The following is a 20,530-nucleotide window of genomic DNA, read 5'->3' on the forward strand; positions in this document are numbered from 1 at the left end:
TTATTTGTGGAACAGCGGGCTCTCTGAAAATCCTAAATGTGTCTACAAATTCAAAACAATGAGTGGAATTTAGTTAAACTACTACTTTTATGTAATTACATCCTTAGTAATTTAATTAAATTTTTTTTTTAAATTTATTTTAATTACTTTATTAATCCCTGAAGGGAAATTATGTTACACTCTGTTATTATTTTAGGGACATGCTTCTCACACACATTGTCTTCTATTGTCAGAAGTGTGATAAAATGGCCTCTGCAGCGTAAAATAATCCTGTTTGTGTTGAATTTGATAAAAAAAAAATGTTTTAAAAAGGCTAAAGAGGAACTAGGAACATTTCCTTGTTATTTTTAAATTAATTGTTAAATCTTTCCGAGTCCCTCGTGCAATGTGCTCCTGTAGCCCCAGGGTTACACGTACCCCTGTTTGGGAACCACTGACCTACAGTAAACAGACTGTCAGTAGAAGGATCCCACACCACAAAGATTGTACCTTATGAATGAACTTAACACTCTGTCTGCCAGGCTTGGTTTCAAAACCATAAACGTGGTTTAAATATAATCTGCCGAGGTGTGAATTGACTTCAGGAGTGATTATAGTCATTTAAGTGTGAGCGTACACAGTCAAAGCATGTGGATCTGATTCATTATGAAATAAAAAAGGGTAGAAATATAAACAAATACCAAAGCAAAGTTTTTAACCCTGTGCAAAACACTGACAGATCAACAAACTGTTGTTGTAAGTAACCCTAATAATAAAAAAAATCACTCCAAACATGTGTTTCCAGTTACATGAAGCTGTTTTAGTAACAATAGATGATGATGACACAAGCAAAGCTACTACTTGTGTGTTTTTACATTGTTGAATGTTGCATCATGCCCTAAAGGCACTGGTTCCCGACCTTTTTTGGATCGTGACCCCATTTTGACCCACTTCTTTTTCTACGATTAATTTTTGATCATGTTTTTACAAATACTGTATTTGTTACAAATACTGCATTTTATTTGAATGAGATTTATATTTGACAAAGTGAACAGACGGAATCCATTGTTTTAAGATTGTTTTAAATTGAAAAAGAATATTTAAAACCTTTCAAGAATGTATTTTTATTCATTAATTTTATGTTTTTTTAATCAATTACTAGACATTTCATGCAACCCTATTTAAACTCCCAACCCTGAGGTTGAAAAACACTGCCCTAAGGTGTTTTGATTGGCTCAGGCCTGTCACACCATGCTTGATTCTTCTTGTCTCGTGTTAATATTTTAAAAAGGAAGTCATCAAAGCAGCCTGACTCATCATCACACGTGCCTTCATCTGATACTGTATATACACACCACTCTGGTAGTTTATTTACATCCTGTTGCATCAGCCTACAGTGAAGACTGAGACAGCAGAAGTTCATTATTCCTGTGGGGGGGGGGGACTGACCTATCCTTACCATTCATCAACTCAGGCCACCTTCCCTTGGCCACCTCAATAGGCTTAGAAAGATCAGCAGATAATAAACCCCACCCTGGTTTCCATGGGAACATACAAGTTTAAGTGCAATAATTTTTACCTCAGACTAATGACTAATGTTTTATGTTAGTGTTTAGACAAAAACAGAGGAAACTGATTGGAGGAAATCAAAGCTGAAATGCAGCCTGGAGTAAACATTGTAAGATTTAACCCACAGTAACACCTGTTTATTAAAGGAGGAGTGAGTAAAATACATAACACAACTTGTGTTAGCTTTCTGTTAGCATCTCTTATGATAACAGATCCTCAATCAGCTGCAAAATACACTAAAAATGTCTCCACCATCTAATTTATTTTGTTGGACTTTCTAATCAAACGGGAATGAAATGGGATGAAAAAAGTGAAAAAATGTGTTGTGACATAATGGAAAACACCTCTGGTTAAACATTTTACCTTTTACTTCTTATTGTTCAGTGTGGTCTGAACCATAAGGATTCCTCTCATGTCATTAGGTCCACATACTAGTTTAATGTTTTTATTGTTGATTTTTAAACCCTGTTTAATGTTTTAATGCTCTTATTGACTTCTAAACTGTTTAATGCTTTCTGATGCACATTCATTTGCTTTGCAACTTATTAGATATTTAATTACAGGTTTATTTTATTTTTCATACTTGCACATAGAAACTAAATCTGAACAAAAAGCCAGATAGATTTGTCCTACAGTAACCCCAAGTGAGGCAGAAAGACTCGGACAACAGGAAGTTTTATTATGACTAAGAAACAAACGTGGACACATGAATAATGTTAAGCCTTTTAAGGACTGTCACTGCTGGGTTATGTTAGGAAGTTTTCTTTATGATACAATCAAATCTAACGTGATGTGGGACAACGTACAAAAACCTTTAAATCTATGACTATGTTTGAACATGGTTAGAAATAACACACTTTGTGTTTAACTATTCAAATCTGTAATTTCTCAGCATTTAAACTTGTGTAAAAGTTTTACAAAATACCAACTGGTGTTAGATCTGATACTGCTAATGTGTACATACCTGTACATGTGACAATAAATTATAATCTAATAACCTTTAATCCTTAGAAAACTTCTTTTCATTTCTTAAGTGAGTGTTTTGGTAATTTGACTTCAGATTAAGGAGTGGCATCAGGTTATATTTCAAGTAGCGTTCACAGAGCTAAAAATAAATAAATAAAGTGCAGGTAACATTTACTCTAAAACTGTCAGACCACAGGAGAACTAACCCAACCCTGTTTCCATGAGAACACAAGATAAACAACTGCTGTTTTCAGGCATCCATTTTATTGAAAAGTTACAGGTAATCAAAGTGAAACCAAAGACAAGATTTGTGTTACAAAAGTCTTTATCATAAATATTTTTTGCAACATCTATGTATGTAATTATACATTTATACTTTTGCTTAATTGTCACCACCACCAGCCCTCCATAAGGAAGGATAAACTAGACTTTATTAGAAGGAAAAAAAAAAACTTATAAATAAGTAGGACACTGCAAACCACACTATATGATGACTCATCATCTTATCTACACAGAGTTGACCATGTATTCACTACACATATACTGTGTGAGTAAATATATATATTATATATAGTTTACATACTTTTAAATAGGGATGTCCCATATACCATTTTTGGCTCCTGGTCTGATTTTCATAAGCTTACGGTGCACCCGCTGCTTGTAAGAGTAACAATACTTTTATCTTCAAATACCTCTAATATTGGGTCAATAAAATCAACCCCAATCCAATCAGGACATCCCTACTTTAAAGGCTTTATCTCAATTATATATAAAGTTTATTTATTCATTAAAATGTAGTTTACACAACTCTCCGTTTCTAGCACAGGAAACCTTTCCATTACCACTTTGCTAATATTAGCTAGCTCTTGGCTAGCATGACTCAATGACTGATGAGGTCCTTTCTTATAAACTAGGTAAACTGGCAAAGGCAGCGTCACAAATCTTCCCTGAATGAACCTATTCAGGGATTTAAACTTCTTTTTAAGCACAATATTGATGACTCAGGTCCTCACAGGTAAAAATATGTAAAGCTTGTTAAAGGGAAACATGTCTGAGAAGGCCTTAAGTCAGGGGTCACCAACCTTTCTGAAACTGTGAGCTACTCCATTGGTATTGAAGAGTCTGAAGGGCTACGAGTTAGAAAAGCACTTCTTAAATACTAAATATTCACTGTTTCACTTTAATTAGAGGGTAAGATAATAAGGAAGATTAGCAATAACTTAACTTTCTCCTAATTTATGCAATTGTTTCATTACATTTCATCCAAATGTATCATCTTCCTATTTTAACAGCCACTTAATAACAACTTTTACCTAATCGTATGACATGTAACATTTGTAAAATGTAACAATTTATTCATTTTATGAAAATCAAAATGAGTTTGAATCCTGGAAAGTAAATCAGATTTTAAATGGAGCTCATTGGTGACTAGAGCTCCTGAGGGAACCTCACATGGTCCATACGGGCTCCCTGGTGCCCACGGGCCCCGTGTTGGTGACCCCTGCCATAAGTATTTTAAACAATCAGGTTAATCTTACTGCTGTGATCTAAACCTGTAAATGGGGTGTAATGTGTCTTAGCTTCCACAGCTTTCATTCACTTTCACACCAGTGTAGGTTTCCCTAAGGGGAGTTTAAAAAGTCAGTAAGAAAAGGTCAGAAATAGTCAAAGTATGAACACAATATTTAAATATAAACATTTCAAAAGGTAAAAGCAGTGTGCTGTGTGTGTAATTGTGTGAGGTGATAATAAGTCTATATATTACTATAGATGCATGTACAGTATTGTATCTAAAAAAAAAAAGCCATTTTAAATGTTTTTTTGTTTTTTTTAAAATGGGCCAAAATATTTTAGAAATACTCATTCCTAATTCACTTCTCCAAGCTCAATGTCGTTTGCTTGGTGTTCCTCGTTGGTTGTCTTCACCAACGTGTAGAATCTGAACATGGAGCATCTATGTGACACAATATATGTTGGTTAATTCTAAGAAAAATAAATGCAAGTATTTTCATGTCCCAATATGATGAAAAATTTACCTGATTTTCTTTCCCTTCCATAGACACACCAGAGCAACAATGGTAACAATGACCACCACCACAAGTCCAATGGGCAAGAGGATCTTAAGTAGGAGATGGTTTCCTGAAAACAAGTTTTCCAGGTAAATACCACGAGGTAAATACTTGATGAACCACATATTAGAAAAGTTATTTTTGCTCAAATGCAGCAACTTTAAGTATAAATGTAGTCGATCAGAATCTTTATGTGTTCCAGTCTATGACTCAGTTGTCACCACTACCACTTAATTACCTCTAACATGAACTGCGTTAAATATCCAACATTTCTTGAAAACAAAAAAAATGAAAGATGTGGTTGAAAATCAACTTTTCTTTTTAGATTTATTTTGTTTTTGTGTTTTTTTGTTTTGTTTTTGTATTTTTAAATGAACCTCAATTTAAAACAATACACAACCAACAGTGAATAATAAAGCTTTGTTAGTAATTTGTGTAAGAAATGTCTTTCGTCATTCATATCATAGCCTCAAACACATGTAATATTCATTTATATGTGTCATCGTCATTTTGGAGATTTCAGCCAATCAGCGTTTGCATATGATGATGTCGTCACCTCAGGATTACTCATGTTATTTCCGCTCTCATAGCGAATATATCTGACACTCAGGTAAAACATTAGTTTTGTCATGTTATGACGATGTAATATCATCTGACAGTGAAATGAAACATCTTCAAACACACCCAGCTAATCTGGAACGCTTTATTTTCACTATGGCTTGAGTCAGTTCAGCTCATTCATAACAATGTACTGGTTATGAAGGCTGCATTTTAACCATTACAATTAATGCTGTCAATAGATTACAAATTTTGTGCGATTAATTAACTATGCCCTGTGATTAATTCATCTAATCTCTTTTTTAATCTCACATAAAAATTGCTGAGAAACATCCTAAACTTGAGGTATTTTCATTTAACTAACATTATTGTGGAAGATTCAAACATTTATGTATAACAAAGTGGCTTTATAAAGTAATGCATTGTTTGTTTTAACAGACTTGAACCATTTCCATTCATCTGTATGTGAGACCAGACCCAGGAGCTGCTGACACCTTTAGTTTAGACCAGAGGTCTGCAACCTGCGGCTCCGGAGCCTAATGTGGCTCTTTGACTCTTTTGCAATGGCTCCCAAAAGCTTTAAAAAACTATTGAAATAGTTTTTTTTTATTTTTATTTTTTTACAGATGCTATTAATGATTAATGACATAAAATCAAGATATAGCAATTTGTTAACCTAAAATAAGTCACGTTGTGCAATGACTCAGCACCTTCCTACTTAATCTCCTGCCACATCTACAGACCATCAACTGTATCAATACAATTACTGAACACCAAACTTGTTGCTTTTTCTCTCCTTCAGATAATATACAATATAATAAATAAAACAGACCCATCAATCACAGTGCTGTAAATTAACACATCAAAAATAACATTGAGACGGGCTCTTGGTCTTTATTTTCCACAGGAACTTTTTTTTTCTAAACTATCCATTGCATTGCACTGCTAGTTAACGCTAAAATGATGCACGAAAAAGGCTCCTCCGCCCCTCCTATCCTCTAACACACACACACACACACACATATATGTTAATCAATGGGTCCCATTGAATGAAGCAGGGCTTTGATTGGAACAGAACAGCTACTCTGGAGCTTTTTAATGTTTTTGAACTCAATAAATTAATTTAAATATTTCAAAATATTAAATAAAATGCTCACGAGCGTTCTCAAAGGTTTATTTTTTTTTTTTTTAAATCAAAATTTGATGTAAATATGAAAAAAAGAGACTTTCATTACTCTTTCCTTACTTTGATCCACAGTGGAGGGAGTGGGTTTGATGCTTTGATCCACAGTGGAGGGAGTTGTTTCACTACAGCTGACTGTAAAAGAAAAGACCATTTTGATATTTAAATTGTGAGGAGCAAACGTTCACTTCAGCAGAATAAACTGTAACAAAGGCAGAAATGCAAAGAAGAGCCAAATACTCACTGTTACAGTGTACTACATATAGAATCCCCTAAGACACCAGACAACAGAATATATTGTTAACAGGTGAGAAACATTTCACACATCTCATTGTTTTACTGAATAATAAATATTAAATACCTTTAAGTTGCAGGCGCACGTGATGCCAATATATGTGAAACACATCGTGGTTGTGAGTCCATTGATGGTAATATCTATCACGTAAGGGAGTTTATTTCCGTTCAGGTTGGCGATATTAGTGCCCTGAAATAAAGGTAAACACTTTAAGTGTTAAACATGTCATATAACATATTAACTTAATCTCTTAATAATACAATCTATCATAATTTATGATGATATTAAATAGAATTTTAATCACGGAACAATGTTTCTAAAGGTGTATGTGATGCATATTAATGATTCATAATCAACATTTCTAAGACACACATTCATCATTTTTTAAATTAAATGCATGACTTACGTTTTGAAGTTCGTATGAAACATCACAGTCGGTGGGTGGGGCATTCAAAACCCCCTCTGGGTCTAACAACAGGTAGTGTGTGAGACCATCCTTCTGATAGGGATGGCAAGATGGTTTACATTGTACTACTATTATAAATAGTAGAGAAAGACAATCTGTAAATAAAGGCACACGGTACATTTGTATGTTAGATCTATGATAACAACAGAATATTCTATCTGAGTACAATATGCTGACTGTGCATATTGGTGAATAATATGAATAAAATGTGTCTGAGGAGGCGTGTCAGCAGCATATGTCTGCATAGAGAGGCCTCCTGTTACACAGTATATGTTTTAATGCAGATCAACCTCTCATTGACTTTCACTTAATGATCTACATCTACAATGTTATAAAGAAAATTACCGTTATCACAAAAAAAGACGTAAAGCAACACAACATTAATGATGTGAACACGTCTGTGGTGTGTGATGTTACTAATGTGTTTCAGAGAAAAGTCGTAAGGATTATTAAAGTGTTCAGGTGGGCGGAGCCAGGGAGAAACCAAGGGTTTCTTTGATAAAACCTGCCAGCGACCAGGTTTAGTTCACGGACAATGTTGCCATGGTAACATACTTCAGAGAAGAACATTCCTCGCGTTTAGGAATGAGATACTCAGAGTTTCCCTCATTTGAGCCTGAACATACTCAGAGTTTGAACATAACCCGCTTTATGGAACACCCCTCTGGTGACATGTTGTAGGAGTTACTTTTTAGATACTTATTTGTGTCCTAACGATCACAATACCGAGATTGGGATCAACTTTCTCGTGCTGAGATAAACTCACCGATGACTAAGTTATTCAATTTCACACCAGTTCATTCAACTAAAACCACAACTCTTCTTATACAATGACTCAAAGGTTTGAATGGAACCTCGACACGAGAGCGTTTATTTCCTCCTTGTTAATCAACTAAAACTCATTATTAATAAATATACTCACAGCAAGTGGCGAAGTTCATGTCTTTGCACCGTTGTAAGAACCAAATGTGTCCGTCAGAAAAGTCCAATAATATATGTTTGCACAGCCGGAGCAGCGAGAAACCAGCTCAACAAAATACAACCGCCACTTCTCAGACGACACTCGAGGTGTAACCTTGCTGCACTGTGTTCATACAATTTATGTACCCCTTGGACCACGTGACGAGTGACGTGTTGGAAGAAATCAGGAAATGCCACCGTGGAGCATAGACATTATATACGTAGACGCCGCATCGAATGCTTTTTTTTAATTATTATTTTTTATTGAACAATTTCAAAATTACAAACACTCGATGAGGATAAAGCATCGACTGCTACAGCCCACTAGAGCGGTGTGTCTACATGGCGGCCATCTTGGACCGGTAGCAATCACTCCTACAGTGTATTACATCTGTAGAGGAATGATGTTTACACTATTAAAAGTTGCTCAATTCTAAAGCAATTTTCACGGGGTTTGTTTGTAACAAACGTCAGACATGATAGATAGATAGATAGATAGATAGATAGATAGATAGATAGATACGTTGACGCCGCATCAACTGCTGCCGCCCACGTGTTAGGTGCGTCAACAGGGCGGCCATCTTGGAAAGGTGCTACTGGCTCCTACAGTGCATTAAATCTATAGAGGAATGTGCTACACTATTAAAGTTGTCATAAATCACTCAATTCTCAAGCAATTTTCACGGGGTTTGTTTGTAACAAACGTCAGACATGATAGATAGATAGATAGATAGAAAGAAATAGAAAAAAAGGAACCCAGAAAACATTCAGATGTGCTCAGGTTTTCATTGACAACATTATTTAAGGCTATACATTCCAAGCACCTTGTATCATAGTGTGACGTTTCTAAAAAATTAAACAGTTTGGAAATCGGTTCAAAATTCAACAGATAATTCTACTTAGAGATTGAGAAATACTTCTATATATAAATATATATATATATAGAGAGAGAGAGAGAGGGTTTTCAAGGCGCGTCATCCCGGAAGTCGCCATCTTGGAGATAAAGCAACAGGTGTACCAACAGCACACAAACGAGCAAATCCCGAATTTTGAGAGGAAATGGTGAACAATTGCCGTGTTTTTGGCTGTACTAATCGATCAGACTGCGAAAAACTTGGGAGTTTTATAGACTGCCAAAAGTTAGAACAGATCAGGGAGAACAATGTTTGTATTTTATAGCCAGTAGTTCAACATCAGGAGAGCAGTGACATGAGACCAGCTCACCGTTGTTGCACCAGTTGTTATTGGTGTATATGCAAACACCGCGGCCCTCATCTCTCGTCTTGCATTTCTATCCAGCTTCAGGTAGTCCAGTTTGTTCTCCAGGGCGCGGACATTAGAACGCAGGATGGAAGGAAGCGGCGTTCTCTGAGGATTAGCTTTGTAGCTAGCCCCATTCCTGCTTCTGATCACATCGCTTACGTCTCCTCCGCTGGCGGACACCGCTGGTACGAGGCTCCGCTGCTTCACAAGTCAATGAATGTAGCCAGCTAGCAATCCGAGGCTTTTTAATTTTTAATCTCCCGACATGTTTCGACTATCAACTGCCAGTCTTCATCAAAGGAGTTTTGCTGATCGCCTTTGATGGTCCCTTTGATGTTTCACTTGACTTAACATTACTTGGTCTTCAAAGCCACAATTTGATTAGCTCTGCCCAGGACATCTGAGTTGTCCATTATCACCAGTATAAATCCTGACTAGTAAACCGGAAACAGTAGAAATACGCAGATAAAACCAAAATGTGAGTTTTTTCATCAAGCATTGACTAAATGTAACTGCTTGGTTAACATCAAATAAACAAGGCAAAACTACAGTGGAGTAGAAATACTAAAGTCAGCATAACATTTGTTCAGTTTGGATACCAAATAAAACAATGCACACAATTCCACTTTTTATTAAATGTATGTAAATTAATATAAGTTAAATTCTTGTGTAACCAAATGCCTCACAAAAAAACCACTGGGAGTCGTCCCTGAAGAAAGCGTAAACCCAGAAAGGTAAAAAGTAACAAAACATAGAAGATGTTTGAGTGCGAGTACAACACCAGCAGCCTCTGCTTTGTGACTCTGATCCTCAGAGGAAGTTTAACATTTGATGACAGAACTTAAGAAAACTGTAAAAATACAATGAAATGCAACAACTGTGCATATGGAAGTTGGATCATTGAATACCGAGATGAAAACATTAGTTTTGTCCAAAAGTGGAGAGTGAGCAGAGGCACTATACTCTATATACATAAAGAACTTAAAGTTATGGAGGAGAAATTCCCTTTAGTGAAATGTGTGCTTTGGATGAGCAGAAATGCCGAGTGCAAAAATAGTTTCTGCAATAGAAAAAAATACGATTGTCACTTTGTTCACACAGTTTTTGTACACAAACAAACACTCATTGACCGACACGTGTGTAAGTCTTCAAAGCTTCCGATGTTAAATAAGACTGCTCATTCTTAAAGCATGTATTCATATTTAAAACTGCTCATTGGAGGATTTTACATCTAAGGAAATACATTAAGTGAAGCACCCTTTATTGACCTTCAACCTCACTATGAACCGACTCATCCTTCCCTTTGTAACTCTCACACACACCGTTTTTAAATGTACACAGACACAACAAGAAGACAGACACTGAAGGGACTGCATGGGATTCCTTATAAAACAAATAATAAAAACAAACAGTGGGTTTCTATTGCTTTGGCTTGTTGCAGAAGAATCCTGCTGGAGCTGTTCTTCTGACGGACGGTGCAGAGACGTCACGCAGTCACGAGAGAGTGTCAGGAAAAGGCCATCAGCGTCTGTTCAGCTTCCACTAACTCTCCGCATCCGTCCTTGCTTTGTTTTTGTCTTTTTGTGTCAGACGGTTCAGGTTAGAAACCAAACGTGTCTTTTTGTGCAGAGAAGTCCATCTCCTCTTGGTCCCATTTGCTCGGAGACAGGCACTCGTCAGTGTTGAAGTCCTGAGGGTTTACCCCAATGTCCAGCACCTGGGGGTTACTGCGAGACTCAGCGAGTCTGAGGGAGAACAGGAGAGAAAAACACCACAAACTACAATTAAACCTCTGTCATCATTAAACAGGGACAAGGATGGGCAAAAGAATTAGAACAAATATCCACCTGCCTTTTTTAGGTCGCACTTTCTAGAAAAATAGTGACACCTAGTGGGAATATTGAGTCAAAGCATATTGAATGGCTGACCGTTTTATTCAGATTTTTCCGCCATAAAGAAATACATTTTAATATTGAAAGGCAAAATAATTATTGCACATTAAAATATGAAAGATAATGCAGTTTATAAAATATGTATATAGATTCTTGTTATTCATGTTTCATGCATTTATTTCCATTTATTATTGTGTGAAATGCTATTCTCCTTTATTCTTCTGCTAATGTATAAACCAAATTTCTCCACTGTGGGATAAATTAAAGTCTTTTATCTTATATATTTAAAAAAAAAAAAAACTGTATAACTCTGATTCAGCTATTTAAAAATCATTAGATGAGAATTAATAATTTTACCAAACTGTATCGGAATATATCCATGTGTGTCCATTGGTGTCCTATAGACTCCATTTCCTGCAGTGTGTCATAATATCCTCAGTGGTCACATGTTGAGACGAAAGAACCACCTGTGACATCATCTGTTATTTGATACGATACGACCTCTGAGGTCCGTTTTGGATCCTGGTTTAAATCTCGTTTGCCCATCCTTATCAACACACAAACTTTAAAATGCAGAAATCGTGTGAACTGTTCCTACTAATGACATGGACTTGATCAAGAATGGCCTGAGAGGAAAATACAATGGCTTGAACACAGTGTGGACATGTTAGACCTACATGTGAACACACACATACACATACACACACACACTCCACAGTCATTAATGATGCCTCAGAGTTGATAGCGTGAGGACGTGGACATTCTGAAAGTGACTTTTAAATGGTGAAATTAAACAAAAACTAGATTCTCTTGTTTTTCGTCCCGTGCGGCTGCGTGACTTCTGTGCGTCGGGGAAACATAATCAGAGCACGCGTGGGTTTTTCACACAGATGATGGAGGTGGATGGTTGGTCAGGAGAGGAATGAGGCATCAGTGAGGTGATTGAGTTACCTGAGTAGGATTCAAAGCTATCCAAACTGCGGCTGAGGGGCGCAAAGGAAACATCACAAGTCAAAGCAAAGACTCACAAACTGCAACGTCCACAGGTCAGCAAATCTAATATATCCATTAATAAAGGCAATTAAAAACCCATGTCATGAGGAGTCAGAAACAAACGTAACGCATTCTAGGACGTTTCTACTTCTACATCTCTTACAGGTGACGTTTGGCAAGTTGTACTTTGTCAAATAAGCACATATTATTTCAAAGTTGAACCTTAAGATCAATTATTCAGCATTTTTGGTAATTACTTCAAAACGAGGATCTTCATTCTTGGTCCTGGAGAGCGACAGTGCTGCATGTTGCTGATTAATATGTGATGATGCAGCTCTGCTGAAGGCTCAGTAACAATGACTCATCACTTTCAGCTATGTTGAAGGGAAAAAAAACAGCTAAAACAAGCAGGACAGCAACCCTCTAGGAACAAGATTGATATAAGGTTACGTGTGTTTCTCTGTATGATCACGTCCAGTAGAGGGATGTACAGAAGTGTTTTTACTTTATTCCCACTGTATTTCCTTGTTTCCTTGGTAAACGAGCAGGACAATGATTCACTTGACACCATTTTTGTTGTAGTTTGTTGGATATCCCAGTATTCCCGTGATATCACCGTGTGAGCCCCCAAAAAAAAAAACATCTGCCATTGTTTTGTGAAATGTGTTCGGAAGTCACTGTGGTGCAGAAAGGTTGGCAGCAAACTCAGACATCACAGTTTAAGAAAGAAGTAAAAACACTTCCATGCATCCGTTTACAGGACCACTTCCCACAATGCAATGCGCAAAACATTTCTAAAAACGTCAATAAGAGCGTTTACAGTGGAGATAAACACAAATGTTTCAGCGGAAATTTCCACTTTTTACATTTTTCAAGCAAATTATTTTGAATTAATTGATGTATGAAGCATATACACTGTCTTTATCTGATTAATAAAAAAAAAAAACAGCAGCTTTAATTAATATGAGGTCACTCATTTTTGCATCTCCAGTTGTTTGTCTACAATCTGAAAAGAGCGACATAAGGTAATAAGCTTTTATTAGACCTAACAAAAAAAACAACTTGAATTTCTTCTCCATTCTTAAATTTAACAAGAGCTCTCAGCGAGCGCAAACATCTGCCACATGCCAAATCTCCCCTTTGCCAGATATTGGCAGTTATCTGGATCAATGATCCTGATCATGGTACTTGATCATCCACACTTCAAAGGACTGGAAGTATTTCTATTCCCATTAATAACGATAGCGTAGCTCCAAATGTATGGGCACCCCTATTTTATTGAAAAAACGCTGTGAAATGGACAATCCCAATCAGATTCAGACGAAAGTTGGTGGGGTAAATGAGGAACCAACCTGACATAATTGAGTCAAATTTCATAAAGATTGGTCAATTACAAAAAATTAGCAAATTAAAAATATTCAGAAATTGTTTATTTAAAAATCTGAAACTTATAACTTAAAAGAGAAAATGAACTTTTGGACGGACAACAAAAAATAAAAAGCTTTAGTTTGTAAAACAGTTTGTGCATTGAAATAGAAAATAAATGTCTGAATTTAAAGCAATCTAAACATAACTACATAAAGTTTATCTTGTCAAAGCACAAGTGTTAAAAGGATAAAATTGTAAATAGGCGTGTATATACTTGTGTATGTGTGGACAGATGAATGTAGAGTGGATCACATGAATTGTATAATTATATAGATATATATATACTGTATATACAACACATCAATTAATGATGTGTTGCATATACAGTATATACTGTATGTATATTGATAGCGTAAATAGGTGTGTATTATAAGAAGATTATATGCATAGTGCTAGATATTACAAGGGGTAGGATCATACAGGCTTCATGAGCAGGATTTTTGTACCATTTATTCTCTCTTTGCCTTGTTTGATTATTACTATTATGATTACTACTATTATTATTATCATCATGTTTTTCTTTATACTTTTCTCTGTTGTGCTCAAGTTCGAAAAAAAAATTAAATCAACTCAAATCAAATGATGAGAGATAGGGACTTTTACATTATTCAAACTGATCCAGAATCAGTATATTTATCCAGATCCCCGACACATTTCAATTGAATCTTCCATGGTGTAAAGTCTATATATATATATATATATATATATATATATATATATATATATATATATATATATATATATATATATATATTTCAATTTGTCAAAATCCTTAAGTACTTTTGATGTAATCCTGCTAACAGAAAAATACTCTTAGGCTGAGGTAATAAAAATATTTGACACAAAGCAGTGCCAGCAGAGGGCAGCAAAGACTCATAATCGTCCTATTAAATTACAGCAGAAACAAACTTGCTAGCTATAATTCCAGACTAATGCATGAAAATTATTTATATACTCAGAAATTTAACACGACCTGTCAGCTGAGGTAGAAAATAAATGACAATATCATCGGTGATGCTGCAAACTGAAGGGGACACATCACTAAATCCTCATTCAGCTTAAACGGCACAATCAGCTCCTCCTAACTGAGGCCGATGTCAGCTCTGCCCCTTAAATTATTTACTCACGTCTACAATCAGACGCTTTTCTGTGATTAAAGAGGAAGCTTCACGCATAAACAGTGACAAAGTAGCGATGCTGGGGTGTAATTACAGAGCGCACAGAGAAATAATCATCTGATAATAGGGTTTCAGTGGCTTCTTGTTGCCTGATTACTGACACTGGAACCAACCTGTGCTGCATCTGCTAAAGAGGGTTAATGTAGCGCTACAGGGAAATTAAAGAATATAGGATGACACAGATGCAGTTTGTTTGGGAGGTGACCACCACAGCTCATTCTCTGATTCCTGAATGAAATCATTCATCACAGACGCCTCACCTCATATGTGTCTGCAATATCTGCCTGTGAGCATTTATTCCACTGCAGTAAAAAATACAGGACAAGTCTGAAACGCGGCTCCTCCGTAGGAACCAATTCTAATCTGAGACTCCCTGACCTCGTGTGAAATCAGTGTGTGATACGAAGCAGGATGTGGGCTATAAAAGCAGCCCAGACAGACAGCAGGACAGCGTCAGGCTGAGGGAGGGGCTTTAGTCTGCAGGTAAACAGTCCCCAAAGAGCAGCAGAGAGAGACTGGAATACAAGAACACACATCTTACCTTGAGAAAGCCTCGTCCAGACCGTCCTCCAGCTCCTGTTAGACACAAAACACAGACGGGTGAGACTGGATCTGGACAGAGGATTCAGGAAACGGATCAAGGGTGGGATTGTGTGGATTTTGGCTTTGTACAGTACAAAATCTATTTCTAAAAAAGAAAACAATTCTGTTAATAAACACGTCAGAGGGGAAACAACTGATCACCATGGGTGGACTGGGACAAAACTTCAGCCCTGGCATTTTGTGTCCAGACCAACCCATTACATTATCAGAGGACACCATGTAGAAGCTGTTATTAAGTCAGTGATGCTCAACATGTGGCTCTTTATTATTATTCACCCAGAAAACCTTAAAAGTTGAACACGTTTTAACCCCTTTTTACTTATTTACATTTAGCAACTTCCTTTGTCACATTTTTGCCCCTTTTCAAAAAAAATTCTATTTTTTCAGACTTTAGTTTCCTTTGGCCAATAAATATCCCTTATTTCCTATTTTTGTCCATTTTTGCAAGTTCTTTTTGATACTTTTATCCAAATTTCATTCTCTCTTTTATTTTTTTTGGCCACTTTTCATCTAAATAAGCTAACTTTTGCCCAATACATACCAACATTTTTGCCCATTTTCACTATTGTTTGCCACAATTTGCCATTACATACCACCTGGTTCCTCTTTATTTGCCCATTATTTTGCCACTCTTGAATGCTTTTAGCCCATTTTAGTCATTCTACACTCTTTTACACTCTTGCCATGTTTTTGCCACTGTTGGACCATTTTTGGGCACCTGTTACCATGTCTGCCTACACTTGCTTGTCAAAAAAACATAACTGACCGGCCCACTGCCCGGTATGCCAGATGGCCAGTCCATCCGTACAGACGGCCCCTGTTAAAGGACATTATCAACTGTTGTACAGTCAGTAAACGACTCACCTGACTGCTGCTATTATTTGTCAAACAACAGACAATAACAAATAAAAGACAGCTGGACACAAGTGAGTTTATAAAAACCAACCCTGAGCTTATGGTGGAGGGACAGTGGTCTTTTTATTCCATTTAAATTAAGGAACACTGTCAATCTATCAAAGCTATTGCAGCAGTCAATCCTACAAATCTACAACAGCACATGATGGTGTTTAAAAGATGCAGAACATCAGAGGATAAATACAGCACACGATCATAGTCTCTGCGATGAATCTTCATTGTAAGGAAACAAAAAAACGCAGAGCTGATGTAATTCTTTCATGTTTTTGTTATCGAATCATTTTCCATAATGTGATTCATGAATAGAATGAAAAGGAAATCGACTCGAGCAACAAGTGATGTAGCAAACCTCTGTTGTTGCTTTGATGCTCAGCCCTGATTCTCTGTTGTGTGTAAGATGAAGCAAACCCAACACAGCCCTGTGACCATTAGATAAGGCCAGCGCGGTTCAATGAGCCATTGTACAGCCTTTGAGGCCACGCCCCTGAATACAGCAGCTACTCTGCCTCAGCGCTCCATTCATTCCTCCGCTGAAGCCTCCTGTCTTACCCAGACTGTGTTGTTCTCTGTTGGGTGATCGCGTGCCGTCAAGGCCCCAGAGTCTCTCTGCTTGGTCCCTGAGTGGACATGAGCCGCCTTGGCTCCTTCAGCCAGATCCAGAAGAGTCCCAGTGGCCACTTCTATAAAGGAAACAACACAAAAAGTCTAACTTAACACTACATTACATTTATAAAATGCTTTAAAGTTGCAGAACGTAAAACGCTGATATATGAGCCTCATATCTACAGTATCTCATTCATCTGGCCATCTGTAGGTTGTCACTTAGTGATAAGTGAGCATTCAGTGACCCCCACCAGACTCTAATGAACTGTAATTAGATTGGCTGGTAATGGCTTTGCCTGATGATTAATGTGTGTCAATAGTGTGTGTGTGTGTGTGTGTGTGATTCTTTGGTTAACATGGTCAATGGAAAACCACCTCAAGCTCTCTTTACTATCGACCTAACCTGAGTGTCCTTAGACGACCTTTGAGCCAGTGTTAACGCTGCTCTAAACGATAATTCATCAGATAAAGACACAGTGTAGACATAGTGTAGTTGTCATAGTTCAATAAATTGAATATTTGCCCAAAAAAAAGATATCAGATGTTAAAATTGTCACTTGAAAGTTCGTTTTATTCTCCCCTGTAAACACTTGTTTATCGTCATCGTCTCAAAGGTTTCACGCATTGCATTGTGGGATGTGGAGTCCCGTAACAGATGCATGGAAGTGTTTTTACTTCATTCTCACAGTGAATTCTTGTGTTTCTTCGTCAAATAAAGACAGTGATTGGCTTGACACCAGTTTTGTTCCAGTTTGTTCCCAGTATTCCCCTTGACATCACCTCACTTCACATTCAATTATCGTCCGGATTCAGATCTTTCCGCGTAAACCCTAAAAGAAACATCTGCCATTATTTTTCCACTGGTGTGTCTCATGCAGGCCAAGTTCCCTTTGCTGACACAGGAAGTAGCGTTTCTATTTTAGAGCTGTGAGACTCTGACAGAAGAGAGAGAGTCCATGGTATCTAGTGACGTGTTAAATGCTGACTCATCTCTGACAAACCTCTGATCCCCTGAGCCTCTGTGATGTTCTGTTGGATCAGCCTAAAGCTCTGCTGTGCCCGATCCTGGATTTGGGACCAGCTGGTGAAAACCTTTGGCAGGAGAAGTTGTTTAACCTTGAAAGGCCACAGGTTTTATCTCTGAAATACGCATTAGTGAGACCTCTCTAAAATACTGGAACATCTGAACGCATCACCTCCTTTATCTATTCATCCTCAGCTGTGAGGATGCTGTATATATGGAGAGAAAGCTAATTATTTCATTTACTAAGCGTCTACTTTATTCTTTGCCACATTCCTGCAGGACTGATGCTCTCCAGGAACCAAGTCCGACACCCAACGTCCACATAACTTTTCTTTAACAACATGACTAGCTTTATTGCACTACTGTAGAATGTATAAGGCATGGGTCTGCAACCTGTGGCTCTGGAGCCTCATGTGGCTATTTGACTCTTATGGCTCCCTATAGTTTTAATAAATATATTATAATAATGAATTGTTATTTCTTACAGATGATATTGATGATTAATGACATTAACTTCAAATAAAATTATGCCAAAACAATTTGTTAACCTAAAAATAAATCCATTTGCACCTGTGGCTAATCTTGAGTTTTAAATCCCTGCTAAGATAACTAAACTAAAAAAAAGACTATTCTGGAAGAAAATAGAGATGTTATATGTGTGGGTAAAGATTTATTTAACTGTCAACATGCCGACTTAATATGCATCCTTGATTATGTTGGAAGAAATTAGCATGTGTTGACCGACATGATCACGTGTTCTCAAATTCAAGTTATATTTTGTAGCCCTTCAAATCCATTAATTCATCAAATTATTCAATATTATTTTAACTGTATAATATTTTATACATTGAATTGTCTTCATTAAGAAGTTTTTTTTTTTTTTTTCGGCTCTGGAATAACTTTAATCCAGTTGAGATTAGGCAAAATGGCTCCTTTGGGAGTGAAGGTTGAAGACCCCTGGTATAAGGTGTGTGACGGCCCCGGTTTTTCATCACCATATAAACCGATTGATTGAAAATTCGTCACAGGATTAAACAAACACTGCAGTGTTTTACTCTTTTGAACCAGAAAGCCTTACAAAAAACCATTTCCTGGCAAAATGAGACACAGAGATCAGAAGAATCATATTAGTCTAAAAAAAACATGCCTCTGCATCCAAGTACAGATATGTTAGGCCTTCTCACAGGAGGGGATCATCCTTCAAACGCATGTTCGCTGGGATTTGCTACACATTCAGGGTCACAGACCTCGTTTCTACAGCGTTGGTGGAGATTTGGACCCTGGCTGCAGATCACTTGTCTCAGCCAAAGGATCATAATGAGATGATGGAGCACATATCTCTATTTTATATGAGTTTCCAGGCCGTCCAAAACAGCAACCTCTGACATTTCAGGCTACAGAAAAAAAACTAACAAACAAAACAGTGAAACAGCAAAAAGACGGACAAATACAATGGAAAAACTAAAGTAGCTCTGACAACAAAATGCTTCTAGTTGTCTTTTCTTCTGTCTCGTGGACAAAACATTGATGGGAAAATGCCTGCAGGCTCAGTTAGACACTGTGTTTAGTGGGAGTCTAACAGAACAATCAGGGCATAGAGAATGAAGGCCATGATTGAATAGTCTGCTTGTCTGTGGCCTGATTTAAATCAGTGATGGTTAAATGTCACAGCTATATATTTGTTTTAATAGATCCACAGAGCAGCAGTGCAGCTTTGATGGCTCAAAATTATGCACATCATTATCATTATTATCTAAGCTAATCACCATAAAATGTCATTTGCTGTTGATTTCAACAGGAAAAGTGACATTAGGGCCGTCTGCTGACCTGCAGTCCAAAAACAGGTCAACGTTTGACAAGTGGGTGAAGATTCCTCCTTCCCCAGAGAAGACAATGGCTGTCTTCTCTGGGGGAACAGGCGCATCTCACCCGCACTTTCATAAAAACAAAAAATAATTCCTACCATTTTTTGGAGTATTCTTTATTCATCCAATAAAGATGAATGGATGAACAGAGGGATTTATTGCTAGTTATTATTAATTATTAATTTAATAAACTAAATTGGGAGTCGACGGTTGCCTTACACTTAGAACACCCCCTGAAGGGGAGAAAGCAGGACGTGACTCACCTCCTTCCTTTAGACTGCCTGAGCTGTCCGACTGGGAGCTGCTGGCCCCTTCACTGTCAGACCCCGTCTTTGCCCGCTTCTCCTTCTCTGTTCACAGAGAAAAGAAACAAAACAACAACCGTAATTGTATCTGTCTTTAGGCAAAAACTGCTGCTTTTAAAGAACCTGCAAACTCCCAACAGACACAGTTTTCCCCTCCACATCTATCCCTTTAATCTGCATTTCAACCCAGAAAGATCACAGCCACAGATTTTAATTTACCTGCATCCTTTGACAACATGATTTCAAAGCTGCAGAGTGAGCGCTGCAGCATGTTGCACAATGTAAGGTGTCCATATCCACAACAACCACATTCTTGCTGCAACTCATGTTGTCACCTCAGACTCTGACAGAATTAAACACTGTCTTGATAAATATATATTCAAGCAAAACAAAGGAAAAAAAAAGAAAAAGTTTAC

The 20,530-nt window shown here is 37.1% G+C and overlaps 1 protein-coding gene across 1 annotated transcript in view; it reads right to left on the reverse strand.

Annotated features, from left to right (window-relative positions):
* Positions 1-9,924: 9,924 nt before the first annotated feature.
* Positions 9,925-20,530, reverse strand: part of LOC114458404 (low density lipoprotein receptor adapter protein 1-B-like) — a 36,606-nt gene continuing 26,000 nt past the window's right edge. Inside the window, exons 6-9 of the mRNA XM_028440770.1 lie at positions 20,073-20,159; positions 16,867-16,997; positions 15,341-15,375; positions 9,925-11,053 (exon numbers count right to left, since the gene is read on the reverse strand). Of these exons, the coding sequence (XP_028296571.1) occupies positions 10,909-11,053; positions 15,341-15,375; positions 16,867-16,997; positions 20,073-20,159 (398 nt within the window). The 3' untranslated portion in view covers positions 9,925-10,908. The remainder of the gene's footprint in view (positions 11,054-15,340; positions 15,376-16,866; positions 16,998-20,072; positions 20,160-20,530) is intronic.

Source organism: Gouania willdenowi, unplaced genomic scaffold (genome assembly GCF_900634775.1).
Source record: "Gouania willdenowi unplaced genomic scaffold, fGouWil2.1 scaffold_111_arrow_ctg1, whole genome shotgun sequence".
In the NCBI taxonomy this organism is placed as follows: Eukaryota; Metazoa; Chordata; class Actinopteri; order Blenniiformes; family Gobiesocidae; genus Gouania; species Gouania willdenowi.